This window comes from Cygnus atratus, chromosome 7 (genome assembly GCF_013377495.2).
Source record: "Cygnus atratus isolate AKBS03 ecotype Queensland, Australia chromosome 7, CAtr_DNAZoo_HiC_assembly, whole genome shotgun sequence".
Classification (NCBI taxonomy): Eukaryota; Metazoa; Chordata; class Aves; order Anseriformes; family Anatidae; genus Cygnus; species Cygnus atratus.
Window position 1 is genome coordinate 22,084,081 of NC_066368.1, and position 17,941 is coordinate 22,102,021.

Here is a 17,941-nt window from a genome sequence, read left to right on the forward strand (position 1 = left end):
TATTGCATCTGAGAGCATTTCATTCAGAATACCTGCAGCACTCCTGTGTGTGGGTACATAATCTAATGCAGAAAAAGGGGGGACAGGATAAAAATTGTCCTCGATACAAAATAGCTGTGCGAACACTACATATATACGTCCACTGCACTTAGATTCTTGTATGCGTTCTTCTCTGGTTACTTTGGGATTTCCATTTTCTTCTGTATGGTATAAACTAGCCATGGAAATGAATGAGATGCGATCAAGCTTCCAAGATAATTTTAGCTGTTCATTGCAAAGTACAGTTTCACTGAAATGAAAGGAGTGTGTTAACTTTGTTTTTTCACACCATGAATGCTGGAACAACAAATTGCACTGATCGCTGATGATACAATGGTGATAATCTGAATAGAATAGTGATTTATTTCTATCATCTTTTGTCTATCTCACCCCACCGTGGGGTGCTTCCAACCTCAACCTGGCTGTGATGATATACATGAAATGTTTTGAGGTGTTTTGAGGTGTTTTGATTGAGTTCTTTGAGAGGAGCCCTGAGGGTACTTTAGCAAACCCCAGAGAACCACTGCATGTGCTGAATGAATTTCTGGTGGCCTCCCCTCTATTCTGGTGTGCTGCAAGTCAAACAAGTGATCCCTGCATTTCTGGGTATTGATGCCATTCCCTTAATATCCCTAGGACCATGTCTGGACGCAGACTACGGGAAGCTGTTAAACGTGTAAGTTGCTGAGGAGGAAGTTTCTTGAGAAGGCTGTAGATCTGGAACTTCACATTTCTTGACCCTTCTGTTTTTTCCCTTGTCCCCTTCCCAGCTGGGTTCCTGGGGCTCATTTCTTACAGAGCACTTCTTCTCACAGTTGCTTAACATGCATTTTGCATGCACTTACTGACATGCAACAGAAATTAATATCCTCCCCAAAAGAAGCAAATTGATTGGGTTTCAATCCATTAAGTCAACAGAAGTTAATTCTGTGTTAGAGTGGTATATCTCCTTAATCTCTACCAGAATTTTGCAGCATGAAAACTGTTGGAAAAAATGGCAAATGTATTTTTTCCATTTTCTTGAGGGATATGTCTTATTCTTAGCTTTGGTCTGAATACTTAATCCTGCCTGCTGCCCCCGAAGCTCACTGAGACTTCCTCACATAGTTTTATTGCCAAGGTTTTTTTCCAAGAATACAGACATCAGACTTCAAAAAATCCTTAAATTTATTGCATTCACTGGAGCATGAGGTCATTTATCCTTTTTCGTGTGGGAAGCAAAAATTAGATATTAATATATGCAAATTACACTGGTGGCATTGCTTTCATGAACATCTAGCCTCCTACCCACTGTAACTTCCTATTCTGCCCTGGTACATAACAATAATATAATAATATAATTGTGCATTAAGAGGTTGATACAAGGTGAGTGATTTATCTCCTTTTTTAGGAATTTGATTCTCATGGTACAGCAGGAATGGATGTCGTAATTGCAGGGCTGTGCAATGTCTACACCCATTACATTACCACCTATGAGGAATACCAGGTAGTTGAGTTCAGTTTTTACTATATGGGATGATAATTCATATGAAATTGTGCAAGTGTACTTTTCCTTTGCCATGAAAAGCTGAAGAATCTGTGGTACAAATCCTAAAATAGCCTCGTTTATTCTGGACTAGATGAAATGTTGCAAGTGCCAAAACAGTTTCCTGACCATAGCTAGAAAACATATATGGATGCTTTAATGTGGAAATAGTCAGAGGTACTGAAGGAAGCTCCTCTGAGCTTGGGTCTGGATTAGTTTTTCTCCTGATGACCTGGATGAAATTATCTTCACAGGCTGATGAAACTGCCAGAAGAAAGGTTTGGAGCTGCAGGGTCATGACAAGAGCATGAACGGCAGCATCAGATGTCTGTGGAAAAGACTTACAAGAGAGCTTACAAGACCCTTGAAGCAGCTTTAAGGGTCCCTCCAAGGCAGGGTAGATGCCATGCTTTAAGGCAGATGTGGGCAGTTGGATGGACTCCAAGGGTTTAGAAACACTTACCTGGGAGGAGAGGTGGGAAGAAGTGGGGTTATCCAAGCTAAAAAGTGGGAGAGAAAAAGCCTTTAAAAGAGCAAAAGAGCTCTAAGAAATGGAAGAGTGACAATGGGGCCTCCCTGCCTGTGATGGATGGGAGAAGAATAACCTGAAGTTGCAGCAGAAATACTTAAGTCAGCTAAGTGAGTTGTGTTGTCCTGTAACAGTAAGGGGACTGAGGTTCTGCTGGAAACCAACCCCTTAAATAAGGATAATAACTTAAATATAAATCATTAAATAAACCCTTGCAGGTACAGTACAGTGCTAATCTTGTCCTAGCGCAGATGGATGAGCTGCATGATCTGCTCTAGAGCCCTTCAAACCCTCCTTTTCCACCTTTGTCCTTTCCTAGGTTCAACGATATGAGGCAGCATCAACTATTTATGGGCCACACACCCTTTCTGCCTACCTTCAGTTGTACAGAGGACTTGCAAGGGCTATTGCTACGGTAATCAAAACTTTCTGTATGTCATATGTTGCTAGAGGCATTTAAATCCTGTAAATGGTGTTGGCTATATTTGTTTCTCAGTGAGGTGGTTCGATTGCTACACTCTTTTCTCATAAGAAACCCATTTGAGAAATTCTCTTATGCTATAAAAATATTTCCTATAATGGGAGTCTCATACCACTTTAGAATTTCTAGAGCTTTTTGCTTCAAAGTTTAAAAAAAATACCTACCTCCTCCAACCTTTCTGCATGGTCTGAAGTTGCTGTTTTCCTACCAAGGTATAAAAAACAGCTGTATTTGTGCTGTATGTGACAATGTCACCATTGCCTCTGAGGACCATGTGGATAGAGCAGAACCTGCAGGTGGGAGCTGCCTTCCGAGGGCGCGGGATATTCTGCCTGATGGGGTTGGGGAACATCAGCAACAGGGCAACAGGTGTCTTGTGGGGATTGGTCCTGCATATGGAGCAAAGACTAGGGGCTTCTTGCTTGCTTTTACATTCACTGTATTTCTTCTGCTCTTAAAATCTGCTTGAACCAACTTAATTAGATGAAGAGCCACAGCATGGGTGTAATTCATGATGGAGGTCATGTTCATCTATGTTTGAGTATAATGAGCACCTCTTCCCTCCCACAGAACACAGTTCAGGATTTGCCAAGTGGCCCAGAGCCCCCATTTTTCAATATAACTAGCCTGACCTTGGTGCCTGGTGTCATTCCCGATAGGACACCGGTGAATAAGACATTTGGGGACGTGCTTCAAGAAGTGAGACAACAGTATCGAGTGGTGAGAGCTTCAAGGATCTGCTAAAAACTGTTTAGAAAATCGTCTTTAAATACTTACTTATCTTGCTAAAAAGTCTGAATTTTCTAGAGGGTTGTAGTGGACAATGTCAGAGAGCCCTCTTGAATTTTAAAAACCGTTTCAAAATGCTTCCCAGCTTCCTTACCTTTTAGCGATGAAGCAAACTTACGCCTTGAACATGAAGCTTGTGGGTGACCAAGTTTTATTTCTATGAGACAAACACATTAGTGATTTTATGAAGCAGCAGTACTCTTCAGATCAAAGCAGCAGAAAGGAGGCAGTTTTCATGCCAATGTCATTGTACTGAATGTGGTTAAAATGTGTGAATGAAGGGGAAAATAAGTCACCATAGTATTCAACACGAAGAATATTTCCCCCTCTGTTTCTACATAAAATATAATTTAATGATGAAATGGGCAAATGTTGTACAGTGATATCTTTACAAGCAGAAATCAGGTCACCTTTGATGTCTCTGGTATGGAATGTAAATGGAATAAAAAAATGTTAGAAAGGATTCAGTTTTCAGTCCGTAAAATTTAGTAAGGTGTTCAGAGCAAGGACTTTCATCTCATTGCTGTCTCCAGCATTAAGGTAGGAAGAAGGCAGGAAAGTATTCTTAAACATTTACTCATTTCCTTCCCTCTTTTGCATAGAAATTTTATGTGCTGTGGTGTTAATCCAACAAGCAGGAATGGGGATTCACAATATAAATTGTCCATTGCTGCTGCAACAAGTGAAATTATTTAAAGACAAAAGGCAAAACACTTTTAAGGTGTCTTCAAAGGATGTTTTTAATGTGCAATGTGCTGCTTAGCCTTTAATATAAATTTCAATTTCCTCCTCAGGGAGAAGTTGCTGAAGTAACTTTTGTAAGTGCCAACCCTAGGAATTCTGCAGAGAACATGGTAAATATAACACAACGATGCTGGAAAGGGTGATGTTAAGGATTAGTTAATATTTAGCTACTGCCTCTGCTGTATGCATTTTACTCTTCGATGTTCAGGTTTCAAAAGGAGTAATTTCATGTAATTCAGAGCTTTTTTTCTATCTGGGAGTTCACAAGAACATAGTTTCTCCTATAGGCATGTGCTTTTGGAACTCACACCACCAGAATACTTTTGGAGCAAAGTCTTTATCTTGGACATATGTCTGGTTGTGAGAGACCACATTGGGTTGTATTTGATATATAAAATGTGAAATCCGCACTCATGGTCAGACCATCAGTCACCACAGACCATCCATGATGTCTTCACCCTATTGAAGTTGAAGGCACTCTAGCCCACATACTTTTCTCAGTATCTAATGCCCCTTAGTCGGAACAGGGATGTTCTCTAGTCTCCATCTTACCAGCTCAGTGCATTGTTTTAATAAACAAAGAAAAATAGAAAAGTACATAGTTCATCCTATCACTCATCTTAGATAGAAGCTGATAGCTAATTACTTGCCTGTTCATTCTTGTTTTAATGATCAATTTCTCTGCTTCATTTATAAGTTTAAGTTTTGCCAGTGAAATATAAGCACTTTTGCCAGTAATTACTGGATTTGCCAGTAAAACACACAGAAGTATAGCCCTGTCTCCAGTTGAAATGACACAAAAGAGTAGGGACATGCCTGTTCACTCAGCATCTTGCTCATTCTCTTGTTTTTATTCCAGACAGAACACAACTTCCTGACGGTGGAGACATACGTCAGCGTTTCAGGAAAATGGCAGGTAGTACGGAACGATGCCTCCTGGGACACCAGGTGAGTGCCCCTAACAGATTTCACTGTTTCACAATCTCAGCAAAGTACTTTGAGTTTAATCCAACCTGCTCAATTTCAGAGCTACCAGCCCTAGGTTAGTCTTGTCCCTTCAGACAATGCTCTCTGGCAATGGACAGGTCTACATCCATTTGGTTAACATGTCCAGAACACAACACTTAGCCTTCCCCTTGGTATAACTTCTACAGTGAAGGCTTATAAGTTTGGAAAAGGTAGACTGAAGAGCAAGAATTAGAGAAGGATCACTCAATTTGTTCATAGCCTACATCCATCCGTCTCCTGTATGCTGCTGATGACTAAGATACCAATGAGAGGTTCAGCCAACAGTAGGGTTTTTATGGGAATAAGCTGGCTGGCTTTGCTGAACATCGTAAAGTAGAAACAGACAACAATTCAAAAAGTTTATAAGAAAATAAAATCAAGGTTAGAGATATCAGTCATAAGGAAGAATATCCATTAAGCAGCAAAGATGATAGCACCTTTCAGAGCTACACCAGAAGGCCATATATGAAATAGGGATACCAAAGGAATCTTTTGCCAAATTTTTCATTCTGAAGTTGCTCCCCTGCTTGAATAAACACAGTTGCTTGCTTATCTGTTCATGCAACCAATCTGTAAGAACACACACCAGTAAGAAAGTGGAAATAATTCATCTTGGGATCTTCCAACCTTGCAATGTCCCACTGCAAACAAGTAACGTCAGAAATCAGAGGCAACATTCCCAAACAAGAAAGTCTTACTCTGAATTTATGGAGAGCATTTGGTAGGGCACAAGTGCAAACAGTTGCTCTCGAAATCTAATTTGGTAGCCAGGCCTCCAGCCTAAATCCACTGCCTCCCCTTGGCATGCTCTCATAAGGTAATAGGAATAAGCTCATAAGGTAATAGGAATAAGCATGGTGCTGGCTCTCTGAACCAAGAGCTGATGTACTGCTCCTGTGCTCTGTATGGATTCCTGGCCTCCCTCAGTGTGGGAGATTTAATCCTACCTGCAGTTGGAGCTTGGCATTTCTAAGCGTTTAGCATCTATTTAACACTAACACTATGTTATGTTGTCCTTCTCATTTGTTTCCCCTTTCCATTCACCCTACTTACATAAAGGCAGCACAGTCATTTTACCACTGGTATGCACATGGCATAGATGATATGTAGCTCTGCCTAGAAAGACATCTGAAAAGATGTCTCCTCCTTCCCCCAAACCAACAAAGTTCCCAAAATCTCAGCTGTGAACACTGAAAAAGGTTAATAAAATGTCTCTCAAAAGGACAAAAAACATAAAAAGGGCAAAACTTTCAGAATGTGCTGCCATGATGCTGAAAAGAGGAATCTAGGCTTCTTATTTTAATTCCTGAGAAAGGTCAGACTTTGGATCTTGCTTGCTCCAAATTATGCTTAAATATTTCTGCTGATAAGGAAGAGAAGTTGTTTGGCCTAAAAGGGCTGAACAGAAGGCAAAGCAATGCAGATAGTAATGTCTCCTTTCCTGGTACCCCAGGAAAGTATAAAAGAACATGAGAAAGGGGAAATGGTTTGTTAACAATGAAAACAAGGCAGTCTTTACAGTACCAGTACATTCAACTTGAAATGTCAGTAATCAAGGTGATGGGAACAGGAAACATCAAGCATTTTTACTAGATGTTAATGAAGTCAGACTGTTTTTTTTAGTACTGGGGAAATTAATGCACGATACTGTTGATCTCGATGGCACTGCAACAGGAAGGTAACACAAGGGAATGCATTATTATTCATTAGCTCAGTGTTGCAAAGTGTTAAATAGTTTATAGATACATCTGTAAAATACTTATTTTCAGGTAACCGACAGATATGAAGGTTTACTTAAAGGAGGAGCAGCTTTTGGTGAAGGAGATAGCTGTTATCTCCCCTTTGTTTTGCACTCCCCATTGCATCAGGGACAAACTCAATGCAGACTTGACTTTTGCTGGATGCTGTCTTGGTGTTTACGATAGAGAAGCGTTTGGCCAGATCCCACATCTGCAGCGGGGGCAGTGATCACTTTCATGGGACTGTTCAGGAGGATGGGCTGAGCTAGAGACAGGAATCTGCTTGGCCCTGCCTTTAACAAACAGTCAACGGAGATAAGATGTGGTGGAGCTCATCTGCCTGAAGCTCTTCCCAGGTGGGATCTGATATGAGTTGTGGTCCTGGTTCAATGAGCCTGGAGGGTGGGATGGGGTGGGGGGGAGGAAGGGTGACAGCATAGGTCCATCACAGTAGCATTTGTAGGTCCCATCATTACATACAGACAGGATCAGACTGGAGGAGGTGTGGAGGGTGGAGAGCAGAGACCTCGGGGTGGAGGTCTCTGCTCTGAGCCAGCTGACAGCAGGGCCAATGTTGCTGCTACAGCAGGTTGCTCAGGGCCACAGCCAGGCAAGCTGGGGCAGACCCTGAGGATGAAGATCCACCACTGCTTGGGGCCTTGCTGTCATCTCCCAACACAACATTGCACTCTGCAGTGACAAAGCCAGTGCAATCCACAGCCAAAACCTCAGACAAAAGCAACCAAGTTGATACACAAACCACGTGTCAGCCTGTGGTCTCCGCTCGTAACTGATGAAGCCAAATTTTCCCCATTAATCACTGTTTTCCACCCAGTAATGTCTGTAAATACTTATTTCAATATTGTCACTAAGACTGCTGTAGTGAAACTCTGTTTCTCATCATTGACAAAGAATTAATGTATTTTGATCATCTGCTTCTTTTGGTTAAAGCTTTGAAATGGGGGTGCTATCGCAGTAGGACTTGAAAACTCTCATTAAGATTTCTCGGTCCATTCCTTTTTATTTAGAAAGACTAAGTGTTAGTAACAATGCTTTATAATATGTTATTGTTTCCCATTTCCCACCATGGGGTGTGAACTTACTGAATCGTTGCTGAGCTCTTCTGTTGCATCTGCTGCTGTGAGCCAGAAATGCGTAAAGTTACAGAGTACTGTTAGCACCCACTGAATGTCTGGCCCAGGTACAACTTGGGGGATGCCCAATGCTGACAGTATCAGAAAAAGAGAGGGTTAAACTTCTTTATCTCCCCAAGAGGTGCTGCATCATGGCTGGCTGAATAATCCCCACAACCAGACATGGGGATCTTTTGTGTGGCTGTCTGTAGTATTAAGGTTTTGCACAACAAGTCTGCAAAAGAAAAGAGTTTGATATGGAACCAGATGTCAGAAGCCTTGAGCTCCACTTTGATGGATTTTACCTGTCATATTCACTAAACGCTCAGCCTCTTGGCTCACCGTTTCTCCAGTGCAGCAAAGACTAAACTTGTTTATATTGCTCATGAAGGTGGTGTTGTATGGGGTTATGATATGGATTTGGAGATGTAAGAAAACTGGTAGAAATATTTTTTTACCTGCAGAAATCACCTTTGACTTGTGGCCATATTTCCAGACATTTTTCAGCCCTACTGGGTTTTGAATTGACTTGCTAGTTGCTGCTCTGGTGTAGCCTCAATATATGCACAAAGGTTAAAAGAAACTCTTAAAGTATACTTTGCTGTTGTGCATTCATTTCCTTCTGCTTCATTTAGCCAGTGTGAGCTCTTCAAATATTAAAACAAATGCAAAGTGTATTTTCTTGCTGACTGCAGCTTTTGGTTTGCCTGCTAGGTTTTACTGGACCAAGGGATCATTAGGTCAGAGCAATGCGACGATTGAATGGCACATCCCTAGTGGCACAGAGCCTGGCATCTACAGGATACGGTACTTTGGGCACTATAAGAAAATACTCAAGCCCATTAATCCATTTGAAGGCATATCCTCAATATTTGAAATCACAAGTCTGTAGGTGATCTTGTTCATTAAAGGAATTGTTTCCTTTGAACAGTAGATTTGATATCTGTGATGTTCCAATGGACACCGGTGAGTTTTCTTGTGGAATATGTGACTCTATACATCATTGCTGTCCCTCGTGTGCTGCTCATTGTCCTTTGCTGTGCAGAGCTTGGCTTCTGCAAAATTTTGACTTTTACCTGCAATTCAACCTTACTAGTTCGATATGTTTTCATTCAAGCTTTTCCAGACCTGGCTGGATCTCATTATAGTCGATTCTTATTATAATAAAAAGTTAACTGTCTTTTTTTAGTCATTGAACAGATGCTTATTGATTGTGAATAGGCTTTCAGAGGGAATTATTGCATGACAGGATCTAATCCAGACCATAAAATAGTCCATAAAATTGAGCCCAGTCCATAAAGCTGGGAAGAGCTGCTGAATTCACAAGATATCGAAAGAAAAGCCTCCTCAATTGTGCTCAAAGTGATTGACAAAGCTGGCTTACTAGGATGGTAAGTGGAAAAATGGATAGACACTTATCAGAAGGGTTTGAATATTATTTCGTTTAATCATTCTGTTTCAGGACATTTTGGTGATTCGCTCTCTGAGTTAAAACACAACAGGTGGGGCAACAGAATGGTTTTCCATAAATCAGTTATCTCAGCTTCACAGGCTGTTTAGGGCCCTACCACAGAGTTCTAGTGTAAGGTTAGCCATGTTACGGAGGTCAGCCATTTGCAAAATAAAATATTGAAGCAGTCTGCAGATATTTCCTGCTGAACTGTGTTCTTCACTTTCACTAATGTCACTTTTGAACTGACTGGTGTGCCATGTGGACTCAGTGCTGTCCACCACACATGGGTTTATGCAAAGGCAAGTTTTCTGGAACATAAATCCTCTGAATGTCCTCAGATAACCGCCAATGGCCCATGCAATCACAAATGGGTTGGAGGTTAAGTCCTTAGAAGAGTTATATGTGTTTGCTGTGGTTGTGATCCAGAATCAGGATGCTGGGTGAGATTGACCTCAGAGCTGACTGGCCTCTCCTGTATCCTTGTGTTATGCTCCCTCCAACCACAATTAAGGGCAGCCGATGGCATTTTACCCCATCATATATCACCTTGGAACACCTCAAAAACATGAAAACTAAGGATGCTTACATGTACCAAAGGTGATTTCAATGGGAGGGTGCTATGGGAGAACGCTGGGGCCATATGCAGGATGGAATTTTTGGGGAGGAGCTCTTGGTGAAGAGGATCCTGCAGGTGGTAGTGGGATGTGACTGATGTCCAGTCAGAGTGGGGCTGGATTTCATTGCATTAAGTTTATATTGCAGATGATTCAAATGGAAATCAGCAAGAACAGAACTTAAGAATTAAAGCTGTGGGTAAGGCAGCTCTGAATAGATCTCAGCCCATTTCATTTTAGCATTTGGAAGGACTCAAGGTGGGCAAGCCCCGACTGGATGAAGCTCTGCCCAGGGCTTGTAGCTGAAGCCTGGAGTGGGCTGTGGTCACCTACAGGTGGGCCACCAGAAGGGCTCGTAGTGCCCTCCAACCTATGGGAAATAGAAACAGAGGGTTCATCAAACCAAAGAATGAAAGTACCGCTGAAAGAAGAGAAGAACGGTCCCCAAAGCCACCAGCTGTAACTTTTAAGACAGGAAGGTCCCCAGGGAGGCGAAGGACCTTCTCACCTATGGGTTTCAAGACCTGGTTGGATGAATCCATGACCACCTTGGCCCAGTGCTGGTGGCAGGTCCCTCCTGAGGTCCCTCCCATCAGTGCTGCCATGGGGTGAAATAAGCAGGGATCACTCCCCTGTTCCTGAGTCCCTTCCAAGTTCTGGAAATGATACATTTGGGGCTGTGAGAAGAAAAAAGTATGGTTTACAGATCTGGATTTAGGATTCTTGTAGTGTCTTATGGCTAAACAGTTGTAAATATTTAATAAGCTCCAACAATATGTATTAATTTTGTATGTGATCTCTTTAACTCTTCAGAGAATCATCAGTCAGATAACTTTGCCTCTCTTTAAAATCAGTAGGAGAGAATGAATTATTCATTTTAAACCATTTGCAATCAGTCTCAGAGATTCCCATCCAGAGGAGCTCAAAGCAATTGCAATATTGAGCCAGGGAAGAGTGGGAATTAAATCCCCAAAGGTGCTCTTAATGTCCTTTTCAAATAACTCGCCCAGCTGGTCCATCAGCCCTGCTCCTGTCTGCAAAATCCCTCTGCTGGCAGCGTTAGCATCCCTGATATAGGGGCAGTGGCACAGGACCCTGCTCCAGGGCCGTGCCATGCCATGGGGCGCTCAGTGCTGTGATGCTCAAGTTGCAAAATGATCAGAATGTTTCTTGCAAACCTTTTCCCCACTTCGCTCTGCTCACGTTTTCTTCCAGGACCACACACAGTAAAACACATTGCAAAACACGTTGCAGCACCTTAAAACAGGGCTGGATCATGTAATCCTTTTTTTTTTTTTTTTTTTCCTTAGTCCAGGCAGCACTAAGGTATTTTATTTGATTGTTTCAGATAAATTTGTTTGTATTATAGTATTTTACTAACTGTTAATTTTTTTAGTAGTACTTGTACAAAGCATGTTTATCCAAGCAAAATTAAGTTGTGTAGTTAAAATTCTCACGGGTAAGATTTACCATCTAAAATTTCAGCATTTCACCTCAAAGAAAGTTTTTTGAAAGCTGGTGTTTCTCATGGGAGAAGAGGTGTCAAGAGCCAGAAGTAGGGTATCTGGAGAGTCCCACTTGTGTCCCAGAGCAGGTCCATACCTTTCCCCGTGGCAAATTTATTTACTTATATGTCACTAGGGGGCACTTTTTTTTTCTTTTTTTTTTTTAAAGTTTTTGGGGAGTTTTTTGGAACCCTTCATATTTTTTTGTTTCCATAAACGTCAGCAGTGCTGAATACTGCAGTGTGAGAAATGCTGTTGAGCATTGTCTGCTCTTTAACAGTTTCGTGACTGTCATCTGCTGTTCACGTACAGCAAAATTGGCCCCTCCTGACTATCTTCACACCGCTCAGGAGGGTGCTGTGATTGAATTCAGCAGCCGCTAGGTGCCAGTGCAGTTTTACATGAGAACAAGTTTTCCACTGAACACAGCCAAAGCATATAAAATTTTTCAAGAATTTAGGCAACTTGCCAGTTGTTAAATTTAGCATTACTCATCACAGTTGCTCTTCCCTCGATAGAGCTGTTCTCCTTCGATGTCTAGCCATTTGTGCCTTGTGTACGTGCTCAAAAGGCAAGCAAAGTCTCCACCTTTTTTTATCATGGGATATAAATTAATATGAACTTCAGAAACCTATCCAGGAGATGCATGCATCTGCAGGCTGATCCTGGCTCTGCTGAGCTGCCTCACAGGGCTGCATTGCAAAACTTGACCATACTGCAATTGTCCTCCTGCACAGTATCTTGTCCCTCCCAAAATACTGACACTATTTGGTGCTGCAGAAGAGATACTAAATTAAGATCTGAACCAAGGCACTGAGAAGAAAGGGGAGAATCTCTCTGCTATTTCTGGGATTTCATGCAGGCTTTTGGGCTGTCTGATCCTATGGTTGCCTGGTGTTTGCACGTTCCATGTAAGATTTTTGTCTGCAAGGAGCTGGGGCAAGGCTCTGAGTGTGTAGAGGTGTTTAAGGAAGCAGAGCATCTCCAGGGGGACAGCAATCTGCCCCAAACATCCCCAGAGGAGAGGGTCCATAGGTGGGGGTTGTCTAAGCACCCACAGGCAGTTCACAAGGGGCAGCTGAGAGCTGCCAAGGATTGATGGCAATAACAACTTCCACACCTTGAGGGAAAGGAGCATCCACCGAGGCACCTTTACTCTGCACCACGTGCAGCACCAGAGCCAAGCTGACTCCGTGACAGTTAGTCCCTGGCCTGACATCACTTCAGAGTGTTTTTCCCAAAAAGGGTAAATCCAGGTAGGTATGTGGAGGTCAGATGGGATGGTCTATGAGAGCTTTAGCAGGATTGGTGGGAAAAGGGAGTCATGCAGACTCAAATCCCCTTGAAAGTGCCTGGAGACTCTAACCCACAGGCTTCTGGAAGGGACATGAGAGAGACCTTCCAGATGGGGTGTTTCAGGGTCTATCCAGCTCCAATGGTGCAGTCATCTGATGCCCGGAGACATTCAGGTCTCATGTTGCACCTCAGATCACAGAATCAAAGAATCACAGAATCACAGAATCAACTAGGTTGGAAGAGACCTCCAAGATCACCTAGCCCAACCTCTGACCTCCACTAAACTGTATCACTAAGCTCTACATCTAAATGTCTTTTCAAGACCTCCAGGGATGGTGACTCAACCACTTCCCCGGGCAGCCCATTCCAATGACTAACAACCCTTTTGGAAAAGAAGTTCTTCCTAATATCCAACCTAAACCTCCCCTGGTGCAACTTTATCCCATTCCCCCCCCAAAAAAAAAGAAGCACTCACACAACCCCTGAGAATCGGCAAGAGCTGTTTATTGCCGGGACATCTTGCAGGCAAGCCTGCGGGACGTCCGTGGTGTTTGGTGGCTCCAAGCTAATGCTTGCGGTGGAGCCTGAGCAACGAGCAGGAGGCTCGCCGGGCACTCCTGCGATGCTGTTGGTGCTCTCGGATGGCAGAGCACAAAGACATGCCGCAGTAGTCCCAGGCCTGTTCTGGCAGAGGTGGATACACTTCCATCCGTTCCTCCACATCTGGTGGATCCAGCTCCATGGGCTCCACAGTGTTGGGCAGAAGGCTAAGCCAGTCCTTGCCCGGGACTGCCCAAACGGGATGCCTTCCATCCGGAATGTTCTCAGGCCAGGGTGCCGAACCAGGGGGTCGTCCAGTCCCATGCCTTGGTCCCATGCCACTGTTGGCTTGATTTTCATACATGGGTCTGACACTGCCCTCTCGTTTACGGCCATTACTGGGTCCCGCACTGTGCTCCAGACTATGGGCACGCCTCTGCTCCCCGCGGCTGTCTGCCTGATGCTCCCGCCTTCGCCCCACGTCACCGTTGCTCCTATGGTAAGGCCCAGGCCCCCTGGCGCTGGGTGTGTGAGGGGACGGCCTGTTCCCCGCATCGTTGCGGTGCCAGTGGTACCGCCTGTATGTGTCTGTGGGCTGGGTGCCAGAGGTCCCTTGGGCACTGGTGTCTCTTGTGCTGCCGGCGCTATCCCTCCGCCCACGACACATCTCCTTCTGCTCAGGTGCATTCCTTCTTGGTGCTTCACCAGACTGCATCGCCGTCCTCGCACACCAAGGAGGCCTGCTGCTCGCCTTGCTCTTCTAGTCTTCCTCCTGCCGCACAAGCTGGCAGTCAGAGGGCCTAGATGCTCAGCGAGTGCTGGGCCAGCTGCAGGGGGCCTGTTTTATAGGGCCGCAGCAAAGGCGGGGCAGTGGTGGCCACTGTGACCTCAGCAAGCCTCTGCGATGGAGTGGCCCACGAGTGGCCAAAGGTGGCTGTGTTGGGAGCGGCCTGGAAGATGCCCTCACGTGGACAAGGAGGAGGGTTGGGGGGGCTGAGGGCCCCTTTTCTGGGGCTGGCTTCCCTGGGCCATTTGGCTTGCCAGAGAGAAAGGCTGCCCCTTGACCACAGGGACTGCCCTGCACCTCCCATCTTGTGCTCTGGGTTTATTTTTGACACTGTTTTTTAGGTAATTTCATTCTATTCTTTACGGAAAAGAATAGAAGCAAGGTGCATCTTCAGCCCTAGAGTTGTTGTCTCTATAGACAAATCTGCAATACACTGATGTCTGAGCTGGTATCTGTAATGGTTCTAGGTACAATTCTATGTACATTTACTTCTCCATGTCTTCAAAATCAACCCAAACTTCAGAATCAGACTCTCATTTTTCCTCCACCATCAACTCTACCATGGCATATACTGTCCTTATAGAGCCTCCAGCTCACACACTGATCTCCAATAACTTCCATTCCCTGAATATATATACTCCATATATACTTCCCCTTTTGCTAATAACTTAACATGCTATTACGTTTCCTTCCTTCTTATTGCCTTAAAAGCACGTGCCAAAACTTCCTATTTGCTGCCCTAAGTTCACTGACTCTCATCATTTGTTGGCGTCCTATGTCTAGGCCAAAATGGTATCAACAGATTGAGCTAAAATACTCATTTAACAAAATTACCTCCCACATTCACATTTCCTTTATGCCACACATACTAATTTCAGAAAATACATTGTAGAATCCATGTGAAATAGTTCACTGATATCTAGTTTAAAATAACAAATTTCAAGTTCAGCTTTGACCCTGTATCTTTATTGTTGGCTTCAGATCACTGCTAAAGGACAAGTTCCTAAAGGTTCAGCTCACAGATTGTTCATGAGCAATTTATATTCACTCACACAGGAGTGAAATGCAGCATAATCTGACATAAAGCTTTAGCGAAGTCAGCTGAAACTTCTGCCAGAGCTTGGCTGGAACTGGATGATCAGCTTCATCTCACCTCCTGTGTGGTGGAGACTGCTGATGAAGCCGGAGAACACCAAGGACCTGTGCTGTGAAGACTTCCAGGGCAAGGCTGGGTAGAAAAAGGGAAAAGGAACAGGCAGTTTTTATGTCGCCTGTCCTGAAAGAGGACTAATGTGTGGCTATCTGCTGATTTCTCACCATTCTTCTCATCACTTATGGCTTAATCATGTCTTAGATTTATTTTTGGAGGATGGATACGGTTTTTGGCTTTATTTTTATTTATTTATTTATTTATTTTTCTATCCACTCGGAACCTGCATCTTTACAAATTTTTAACTTGGGTTGTGGGTTTTTGATTTCTTGAAAATCATTCTTGCTCCCCAAAACTGATCAGCCAAATAAAGAGCAAAGAGGGACTCTCAGTTCTCCAACAAGCAGGAGGGGAAATGTTGAAAGCATAAAAGTGAATTCTGTCATTGCCCTGATTTCAAAGAAAATGAAAGCAGGGCATCAAGGAAAATCTAATGAGGTGAAATAATATAGCTGGCAGATCTGTAGTTCTTGCTAAAGCCCAGTTTATGGCCAACCTCTTTGTAAGTCTGTAAAAAAAAACGTCAGACTATTTTGGGGAAACCTCATTTGGCTTGGTAGGGATACCTTTTTTGGATGCCATGTGCTGTCAGTAGCAAGTTATCAGCTTTTCACCCATCTCTTGGGATCAGGATCCTTATGGAGAAAGGTACCAAAGGTGCAAAAACAGAGCTGAGGGCTTACACCCTCAGTATTGGGTGTGGAAGCAGGATCCTTGATTTTTGATGTAAACATGCAGCAGCATAACCCTAATTTCTGCTGCATGCAAATGCCAAGTGTCATCAAAGTGCATGTTGAAAACACTCTCGGCATTGCCAAGCAGCATGTGACCTTGTCTGTATGACCTCAGATCGATTCTTACAGAGCAAAGTGTCCTCTTATTTACCATGAACGGAATGACCCTTTTAGATAAAACTTAGGGTAGAAAGGACTGAGGCATTCAGGTTGGTTTAAAAAGTTTTAATGATATTTCAAAGTCCAGTTAATGCCCTTTGATTATTCTAGAATTACAGACTCGCTTCACAGAATTTAAATCAGGTTATAACTTCCTTGTAATGGATGATTTAGATGTCATTTTCACTTTATTCTCTTTAAACATACATGATTGTCCTCCAGTAAATGGATGGTGTGATTTTTGCTACACTTTATAGTGTTAAAACTCTATACAAATATTGTACTAAGGGTACAAAAATAAGTGCTTCATGCACATGTTTTTTAATACTGTTTCTTGCCCTTTTCTTTGACATCTTTCTGAACTTTATATAAATAGCTGAAAAAGAAGACTAAAGTTACTGAACATGGAAAGTGAGAAATGTCTTCTGCCAACAGTAGTAATGTTTTCTTAGAGAGACGTATTATTCATTGGCAGTTTTCTCAAACACAAAACACATAGACAGAAAAGAAAATAAAGCCACAATACCAGTAACACTCTTGGTTATTTTGACCTCTGTGAATAAGGTGGTCATTTTCTGCAAATCAGAGTGTGCTGAACAGCAATCACAGAGGACCATAATACCTTTTGGATCACTCTAATGAACTACTTTATAAATAGAAATAGTCTAATAGTACCACAAACTATACAGCTTATATGTTTTTGTTCCATTCCTAAGCAAAATCAAGTCAGCCGAAGTATGAGAATCCAAAACACTTGGCTCCTGCTTGTCAACACCTTGTCACAGACCATTGTGGTTGGTACAGCTATAGGGATGCAGGAAAAAGTTCCACTTGAAACAGCAGAACAGCTTGTGTGGTGCCACATTACATCATCTAGACCAGATGACAAATTTGGGGCCATATATGTTGGAATTGATGGGCATCACCAACCCAGCCTGGATGAGTTCTGCACCCTGGTGGGGAGGTCGCTCCCCTGAGTTCAAGGAAGAAGCTTGTTACAGGTTGTAAATTCTCCTGGTTAACCACCAGAATGGGGTTTTGTGACCTAGGCTGAGCTGATTCAAGTCATCTTAGCATGTGTAGTCTATAGGACTAAAACATGCACTGTAGTTATATAAGACCAGTTTTCTCCTGTATCTCTAGAGCATCGTTACTCCTTCCTCAGTCTGATGGTTAAAATAAAGGGATACTTTCCTCCTGCTATAAACCAAGGGGCACTCTCAGCATCCCCAGAGCACATGCACACCCTGGCCACCAGCAGCTGGTGCTCTCCAAAACGAGAGGCACATGTACCATGTACTACTGACGTACATGAATTACCCCAGTGAACTCTCTACTGATAAATTAACTTTTGCAAGAGTCATAGCAGCCAGCACCCTCACTTGCTGTGTAAAGCAGCGTTATTAGCCAGGCAGGGCTCTTTCCATCCTGCCGAAAAGTTTACTTGTATATCATTGTGTTCCTGTAGAGGTGTCCGTTGTTACTAGGTAATAACTGAGCTCTTGTGGTCTAATTAAGAAAAAAATTGGCCTGAATATATAGGGCTTTTCTGATCAGCCTTAATAGGCCAAAAGGTTTTGGACTATTGCACTGAGTATGCCATTGGATGGGAGGTGTTAAAAAAGACATTGTTTGTGGCTTTGTGACTTGTAGGTA

At 43.0% G+C, this 17,941-nt stretch overlaps 1 protein-coding gene across 1 annotated transcript in view; it reads left to right on the top strand.

Annotated features, from left to right (window-relative positions):
* LOC118257323 (putative neutral ceramidase C) overlaps positions 1 to 8,879 on the top strand; it is a 32,380-nt gene extending 23,501 nt beyond the window's left edge. The window contains exons 16-22 of the mRNA XM_050711862.1: positions 676 to 715; positions 1,430 to 1,525; positions 2,413 to 2,508; positions 3,145 to 3,294; positions 4,158 to 4,217; positions 4,967 to 5,055; positions 8,702 to 8,879. Of these exons, the coding sequence (XP_050567819.1) occupies positions 676 to 715; positions 1,430 to 1,525; positions 2,413 to 2,508; positions 3,145 to 3,294; positions 4,158 to 4,217; positions 4,967 to 5,055; positions 8,702 to 8,879 (709 nt within the window). The remainder of the gene's footprint in view (positions 1 to 675; positions 716 to 1,429; positions 1,526 to 2,412; positions 2,509 to 3,144; positions 3,295 to 4,157; positions 4,218 to 4,966; positions 5,056 to 8,701) is intronic.
* The last annotated feature ends 9,062 nt before the right edge of the window (positions 8,880 to 17,941 follow it).